Genomic DNA, 8,871 nt, shown 5'->3' with positions numbered 1-8,871 from the left:
GGACTCGGGATTTTGGGCCTCTTACGTCTAAGACAAATATAGTCTGAGTTGGAGAGAAGATAAAATATCATTTCTTCTCAGAGACATTCTGAGGGGTTTCCACAATTTGTAATTGCTGACAATTCTTTTGTGGACATTCAGCTGTCAGTGGGGAAACCTGCCGACAGCTGAGGAGTCATCGGTTAGGGGTGTGACCGCCTGATTTCCAGCCAATCATTAACAACCAGATATATTTCACACAGAATTCAGATCAGTCCATCAATTGTCAGCAGATGAGAATTCAGAGAAAGCCCCACCCTCATTCCTTCTCCACCAATCATGGATCTGCAGTTACCCAGTCACCGTGGGCCTGATTTCCTTGACATCCATCATTGGTGTCAGTGAGATAAAATAATCCCCATTGTTGGTGTCAGTGAGATAAAATAAGCCCCATTGTTGGTATCAGTGAGATAAATAAGCCCCATTGTTGGTGTCAGTGAGATAAATAAGCCCCATTGTTGGTGTCAGTGAGATAAAATAAGCCCCATTGTTGGTGTCAGTGAGAATAAAGTGTACCCCCAGCCATCATTGGTGGTCAGTGGTGGTATTTACCTGATCCCATCCTCCCACTATCTCTCTGCTGATGTCACAATTATACTTTCACTGTAGGAAAGGAGATGGTGGCTCCCAGCAGTCAGGTATAATTGCAGTGCCTGGTGATGGAACCCAGAGAGTGTTCCGGAGTCATCACCTCACTGCCACTCTGATGTGTCCTGGAACCTGCCAGACATGGAAAGGATCATTGGAGAACATTTGGAAACAACAAGGTTCAAACTATGAGACATTTCTTGGAGCTGCAGTTCCTCTGAGCTCCACCAGGTGATGACCTTCCTTCTACCCAGACAGGAAGTGATGTCAGGTATAGACGGGGCTGTATGTGATATATTCATGGCCACTGCGCTCTGTACAGAGGCCTAAAATATAAACCTGACCACTGCACTCTGTATGATGGGCTGTACATGACATGTGCCAAACCACTGCACTCCTTTTGCTGAGCCTTGTATGACATGTTCCTGACCGATGACCACTTCTAAATGCTGGGCTGTATAAGACATGATCTTACCCACTGTGCGCTGTACATGACATACTAATATCTAACTACTTCACTCTGTATGAGGACTGTATATCACATACTCCTGACCACTACACTCTGGGATGTAAATCACATAATCCTGACCACTACACTCTGTACTCTGGGATGGAAATCACATACTCCTGACCACTGCACTCTGTACTCTGGGATGTAAATCACATACTCCTGACCACTACACTCTGTACTCTGGGATGTAAATCACATACTCCTGACCACTACACTCTGTACTCTGGGATGGAAATCACATACCCCTGACCACTACACTCTGGGATGTAAATCACATACTCCTGACCACTACACTCTGTACTCTGGGATGTAAATCACATACTCCTGACCACTGCACTCTGTACTCTGGGATGGAAATCACATACTCCTGACCACTACATTCTGTACTCTGGGATGTAACTCACATACACCTGACCACTACACTCTGTACTCTGGGAGGGAAATCACATACTCCTGACCACTACACTCTGTACTCTGGGATGGAAATCACATACCCCTGACCACTACACTCTGGGATGTAAATCACATACTCCTGACCCCTACCCTCTGTACTCTGGGATGTAAATCACATACTACTGACCACTACACTCTGTACTCTGGGGTGTAAATCACATACTCCTGACCACTACACTCTGTACTCTGGGATGTAAATCACATACTCCTGACCACTACACTCTGTACTCTGGGATGTAAATCACATACTCCTGACCACTACACTCTGTACTCTGGAATGGAAATCACATACTCCTGACCACTGCACTCTGTACTCTGGGATGTAACTCACATACTCCTGACCACTGCACTCTGTGATGTAAATCACAAACTCATGACCACTACACTCTGTACTCTGGGATGTAAATCACATACTCCTGACCACTACACTCTGTACTCTGGGATGGAAATCACATACTCCTGACCACTACACTCTGTACTCTGGGATGGAAATCACATACTCCTGACCACTACACTCTGTACTCTGGGATGTAAATCACATACTCCTGACCACTACACTCTGTACTCTGGGATGGAAATCACATACTCCTGACCACTACACTCTGTACTCTGGGATGTAAATCACATACTCCTGACCACTACACTCTGTACTCTGGGATGTAACTCCTGAGCACTGCACGTTGTTTGCAGGGCTGTATGAAGTAGTCTCCTGACCCCTGCACTCTGGGCCATTATTCATGGTGAACCAGAAACTGGATGACCTGTAAAGGCTTGTAAAGTGTCTCCTGTGAGAAATATTTGGGCCCCAAAGATCCCCATCGTGGCCCCGACACACACAATTCTTTTCACTCAATAAATTCTTTATTATAGTTTTACTTCTAACAAGATTGTAATCATAGAATCAGGAAATAACAAAGGAAGGAATCTGATTGGTCAGGAAGATCCCTTGTCTGGAATGTGGGGGCGGAGTCATTATTATTGGTGTACAATACAATACACAACGTGTTCCATTATTATAACAAAGTATTGTAGAAAAGATCCCAACATGTGACATGGCTGAATGAATGCTGGTCATATTAGTTCATCTATTCTCTAAGTGGGGCGGTATCTATTGGGCCAATCCCTTTTACAAACCACACATAATATCGCCCTTCAAAGTGAAAACAGAAACGATTTGCAGAAAATCAAAGAGTAGAAATATTTTCCGGTGGATCCCCTCTACCCAGACCCCATATGTAGACATAGAACAACAAGCTGTGTTCCCTCTCGTGCCGCACTCCTCCAACCACCCAAACCCACACAGAAGCAAAGGGAAATAATGAGAGGAAAGTTTCCCCCTAGTTTGGGGCGGAGTTCTCCTTCCCTCCTGTTGGGGGATGGGAGAAGGATGGACTGAAGACAGAGAGACGCTTCGGGGTCACCACTGTTCTGTAGAGCCTTGAAATGAAGGACATCAACTTCAGAAGTTCTTGTTGTCTGTGTAAAGTTCCCCGATAACGAGATCTGGGCTCTCCCGGCTTCTAGCTCTGTAACCCGCTATATCATTATCAGGAAACGCAACTCCGACACCCAAGAAGGGCTGAAGTTGTGTCCTTCATTTCCAGGATCTACTGACCACTCTGCACCCCGACATTTACTGCACTTCATCCATGTCTTTGGGGGCCTCTCATCTCCTTATCAACTGTTTCTTCCATGATGAAGATCAGCCATGGAGAATATCTGAGGTGTATATCAGGGTGTGCTTCTTCCCCACATGAGAGCTGGGATGTCCAGCAATGTTCATCTAGAAGACATTTCCCGCACTCAAGGCACTAATACACCTCCAGGGTTGTGTGGGACCCCTGATGTACAGGAAGACAGGACTTCAGTGAGGAACATTTCCCTCACTCAGGACAGGAAAGTGGCTTCTCTCTGTATGAGATCTCTGATGTCTGTAAAGATCAGACTTTTGTGAAAAACATTTCCCGCACTCAGAACAGGAATACGGCTTCTCACCTGTGTGAGATCTCTGATGTGTGTAAAGATTGAACTTCCGTGAAAAACATTTCCCGCACTCAGAACAAGAATAAGGTTTCTCCCCCGTGTGACATCTCTGATGTGTGTAAAGACTGGACTTCTGTGAAAAACATTTCCCGCACTCAGGACAGGAAAATGGCTTCTCCCCCGTGTGACATCTTTGATGTTTGCAAAGATATGACTTCTCTGAAAAACATTTCCCGCACTCAGGACAGGAATACGGCTTCTCCCCCATGTGCAATCTCTGATGTGTGCAAAGATGGGACTTCTGTGAAAAACATTTCCCGCACTCAGGACAGGAATACGGCTTCTCCCCCGTGTGAGACCTCTGATGTATGGAAAGATGAGACTTACATGAAAAACATTTCCCGCACTCAGGACAGGAAATCAGCTTCTCCCCTGTGTGAGATCTTTTATGCACATTAAGATGGAATTTAAAACGGAAACATTTCCCGCACTCAGGACAGGAATACGGCTTTTCCTCTGTGTGAGACATTTTATGCCTATTAACAAGGAATTTTGAATGGAAACATTTCCCACACTCAGTACAGGAGAAGCTTTTCCCTGTTGGAAGGCCGGCCCGGTCCCGCACAGTCTGAGGTTCCTCAGGATACGAGGAATCCGATGGTCCATCTACACTGAGTGGTGCCGGATGGACATTGGAGGGAGCCGGGTTTTCTCCTGGACTATACTGTGTGATGTCCTCATCTTCTACTTTCCAGTCTGGAGACAAAGTGAGACAATCCTCGGAGGTTTTCCTCATCTCCCGGCCATGGACTAAAATACAAAGACAAAGAGGATTACTAGACTGGAGCTGATTGGTTCCCCCAAACCAGGACTCCGCCCACATCAGGCAGCTTGGTCTCTGAGGAGCTTACAATTCCACCCTCAAGGGAACTAGGAAATGGCTCCTCTGATCTCCTACCAGGTCATTTCTTTATTCATGGACCTTAGTCAGAGAGTGAGGAAACAACCAGAACTGTCTTTTATAGGAGGGACAGTGATGAGGGGATTATAGGACGAGGGTCCCCACCCCCTCTATCAGGAGTCAGGAGTATGTAATGTATACCACAGAGTATATAGTGCAGGGATCAGGAGTATGTAATGTACAACATAGAGTATATAGTGCAGGGGTCAGGAGTATGTAATGTACAACATAGAGTACATAGTGCAGGAGTCAGGAGTATGTCATGTACAACATAGAGTACATAGTGCAGGGGTCAGGAGGATGTAATGTACAAAAGAGTATATAGTGCAGTGGTCAGGAGTATGTAATGTACAACAGAGTATATAATGCAGGGGTCAGGAGGATGTAATGTACAACATAGAGTACATAGTGCAGGGGTCAGGAGGATGAAATGTACAACATAGAGTACATAGTGCAGGGGTCAGGAGTATGTCATGTACAACATATAGTATATAGTGCAGGGGTCAGGAGGATGTAATGTACATCAGAGTATATAGTGCAGTGGTCAGGAGGATGTAATGTACAACAGAGTATATAGTGCAGGGGTCAGGAGGATGTAATGTACAACATACAGTATATAGTGCAGGGGTCAGGAGTATGTAATGTACAACATAGAGTATATAGTGCAGGGGTCAGATGTATGTAATGTACAACATACAGTATATAGTGCAGTGGTCAGGAGGATGTAATGTACAACAGAGTATATAGTGCAGGGGTCAGGAGTATGTAATGTACAACATAGATAGTGCAGGGGTCAGGAGTATGTAATGTACAACATAGAGTATATAGTGCAGGGGTCAGGAGTATGTAATGTACAACATAGAGTATATAGTGCAGGGGTCAGGAGTATGTAATGTACAACATAGAGTATATAGTGCAGGGGTCAGGAGTATGTAATGTACAACATAGAGTATATAGTGCAGGGGTCAGGAGTATGTAATGTACAACATAGAGTATATAGTGCAGGGGTCAAGAGGATGTAATGTACAACATAGAGTATATAGTGCAGGGGTCAGGAGTATGTAATGTACAACATAGAGTATATAGTGCGGGGGTCAGGAGTATGTAATGTACAACATAGAGTATATAGTGCAGGGGTCAGGAGTATGTAATGTACAACATAGAGTATATAGTGCAGGGGTCAGGAGTATGTAATGTACAACATAGAGTATATAGTGCAGGGGTCAGGACTCTAACATACAACAAATATGTATAGTATAGAGGTCAGTACTATGTAATGTGCAATATGAATGTAGAACCCCTCTGACACCCCAAAGGCAGGATGGCACCTCCAGAGGTCAGGGGTGCTCACCCCAGGGCCAAGTCCATGGGTAAAATACGGGAACTGAGAAAGGATATTGGGCACCAGTCACTTTTGTCTTTTTAAAGTTTTATTTAGAAGGGTTGGGGAGGTGAGGGTTAGGGGACCCAGATACCATGACAGATCACCGACAGACTCTGCAGATCAATGTCCAGCCTCACAGTGTCAGAACCTTTAAGCCGACCGAATGACTCTGTAAACACATTCCCAAATGTCAGTGCGTCCTCCAAGAGAGTCACCGGGTCCTTCTGAGAGACCAGCCTTCTTCATGACTCCCTCCAGCAAGGGGCCTCCCCTGGGTCTCCTCCTTGGCACAGCTTCCTCCAGACCAGACAGGACAGCCTCAGGACCACTTCACACATTAGGTCCCAAAACAGGCTATTGGGCCTAACAGCAGAGCTCCGTCCAGCAGCACCTCCCTAGACCTCAGCCCAGGGGAAGGGCACATGGCCTGGCCCAAATATTTATTTCCTGCCCCAGCATGCTCCAGGGGCATAAACCTCCTACTGGATTGGCTGAAGAAAATATAAACATTAACTTAATCCATATTAAACACAATGAAAACATTTATTGTATTGCAGCTTACCGATTCTGAGATGTGATGTCTGCATTAGTTTTCTTCTATATTCATCTGGTGATCTAGCCAGTAAATCTGTTTTATAAAAACTCTACAGCAGAATGTATCAGTTCCAGGGATGAGGCAGACCACTTACCATGAGGCAGACCACTTACCACTGACAGGGGGCTTACAATGAGCAGCTTTTATTCATTCATGTGAAACTTTTATCCCAAAAGGAAAAAAACCTGTTTGATGTAACTGATTATGAAGTGTGAGCTGGAGCTTGGCTTCAATTAGTTACTGTTTTTATATCTGCTAATACATCTAACACTCCCCTCCCCCCAGACTGACCATGCTGCTGTCTCCACAGTGGGGGCGCTCTAATACAGAAGGTGTGTTACTGGCCAGATCACCAGGTGAAAACAGAGGGAAAAAAGCTAAAGAAAAGGAATGCAGCCGCCACACCCAATGATTGGTAAGCTGCAATATGGGACATTTGTGGTTTAATATCCCTTTAGTTGGTTGGTGAAATCTCATCCTATGTCCAGTGATAGCAGTGACATCTACTGGCCACAGTGAGACATCACAAGACAACCTAAACTTAGGGAGAAACCAAGTGAAGAACTATACAATCAGCCTGAGCCAAGTACAGCCCAGCCACAAACTAAACCCACATAGTACCTCTATTCAGGACAAGGGGGCCACACTAATAAATAGTGTAAGGATCACATCAAATTGGTGTTTAGGAAATAGAGATCACTTACAGTGGTTGTAACCCTCAGACATGGAATATGAACAAAGAATATCCCTCTATAGTCTGTACTTGTCTCAGTCCAGAGCAATAAGAGTCATTTCTGTCTGCTGTCTCCTTCCTATACAATCAGCATGAGTCACTTCTGACAAGTCTTCCTGACACCAAGAGAAAAAGTATGATAAGGGAGGAACTCCAGCTCACAGCCTGTGATTGACAGCCTCAGCTATGTTCCTGTGTGAAGGGGGTGTGTCCCTTCCCTCCAATCATCTCTCAGAGCTCACTTTACTGAGCTCTGCAGAATGTGACCAGCTCTCTGCTCCTTTTTTTCTGACTTTCAGACAAGCTGTATAAATTCTGGACTTTGAACAGATGTAGAGAAGAGAGTGCTGAAGATAAAAAGGTACAACGTATGTAGGAGGATTTGTTTCATCTCTGTGTATCACCTGAGGCCAGTCGCTTCACTGGGTATATGGAAAGTTTATAACCACACCGCTGCCTCCCATCTCCTGAGACTGCACTCAGTGACTTGGGTCTGATACTATACAGACATATCCCTCCACCCGGCACAGCCAGCAGACCACAGAGCAAGGAACCCTGGGAGAAATGTTCTGTCAGAGATCTTGGACATGTCTATGTCCACAGACATCTATGGTGAAAATTAACATATTTCTGCCAGCTGAACCCCAGAACCTCCATAAATCCAGTCTAGATACATAAATTGTGTCTGCAGCACAGAGAAGGAAGATTATCCGAGAGAAATCCAGGAATACAGGACGGGGAACACAGCTCAGGAAAGTGACCAGGGGATTACAGGCTGATATCACCCAGTCCCCGCCCTACTCTGGACCAATCAGTGAGCAGTATGGGTGGAGGAATGGATTTAGTGTTCATGACCCACCTGTGCTGATCTCTGTAGGAGTGTCCTCTATAAATGTCCCCGTTATTCCATCCTCCTCCATAGACTGCTGATCATCCCTCACATACGCCTCTTCTTCTGCTTTTACCTCAACTTTTATATACATCAGATCTTCACTCTAAACCAAGAGAATGAGAGAAAATATCATCTGTAAAACATGAGCTTCAATATTGTGGCATCACATAAAAAATCCACACATTGTGTCCACAAGTCCATGTTCTAGAAGCTCCGTCCCTCTAAAGTGTCTTCTTATCGGTGATGGGAAGGGTGGGGGGTGATGTGTCCTTCTAAATACTCCCACTCCTCCATGGAGAAATAGACAGTGACACCCTGACACCTTATAGGAACCTGACACACACAATGATACAGTCACCATCCAGACACATCCCTTGTCTGTTACTGGAGAATGTCCCAGAATTCCCGGCACCGCTCACCTCTCCTGTCAGCAGCTCAGTGATCTCTCTGGTGACTTCTAGAATCTTCTGCATGTTGTGTCTCTCAGGGTTTAGGGAGTCACATGGAGGCACTGTGATGGTCATATGATCACCTGACTTCAGAAGAGGAAATCTCTGTATTGAGGAACCAATAGAAATATCATGTTAGAATCCCAGAATCCTCCTCACCTCTCCGGTCAGGTCTGTGTTTTATTAATAGAGATAAGAGTGATGTCATGTGACCTCCCAGAATCCTCCTCACCTCTCCGGTCAGCAGGTAGATGATCTCCAGGGTGAGGTTTAGTATCTTCTC

The 8,871-nt window shown here is 45.2% G+C and overlaps 1 protein-coding gene across 1 annotated transcript; it reads right to left on the bottom strand.

Annotated features, from left to right (window-relative positions):
- Positions 1 to 2,637: 2,637 nt before the first annotated feature.
- On the bottom strand, positions 2,638 to 8,689 carry LOC149444308 (uncharacterized). The gene is made up of 3 exons (XM_089654693.1): positions 8,559 to 8,689; positions 8,107 to 8,242; positions 2,638 to 4,384 (listed from the first exon to the last, which is right to left on the bottom strand). Exons 1-3 carry the CDS (start codon positions 8,661 to 8,663, stop codon positions 3,456 to 3,458), a joined length of 1,170 nt encoding a protein of 389 aa, XP_089510819.1. The 5' UTR covers positions 8,664 to 8,689; the 3' UTR covers positions 2,638 to 3,455.
- Positions 8,690 to 8,871: the final 182 nt, after the last annotated feature.

The sequence above is a fragment of the Staurois parvus genome, unplaced genomic scaffold, assembly GCF_062004578.1.
Source record: "Staurois parvus isolate SC_StPar_1 unplaced genomic scaffold, SC_StPar_1.0 ptg000790l, whole genome shotgun sequence".
Taxonomy (NCBI): domain Eukaryota; kingdom Metazoa; phylum Chordata; class Amphibia; order Anura; family Ranidae; genus Staurois; species Staurois parvus.
This window is presented reverse-complemented; position numbering and strand designations above follow the sequence as displayed.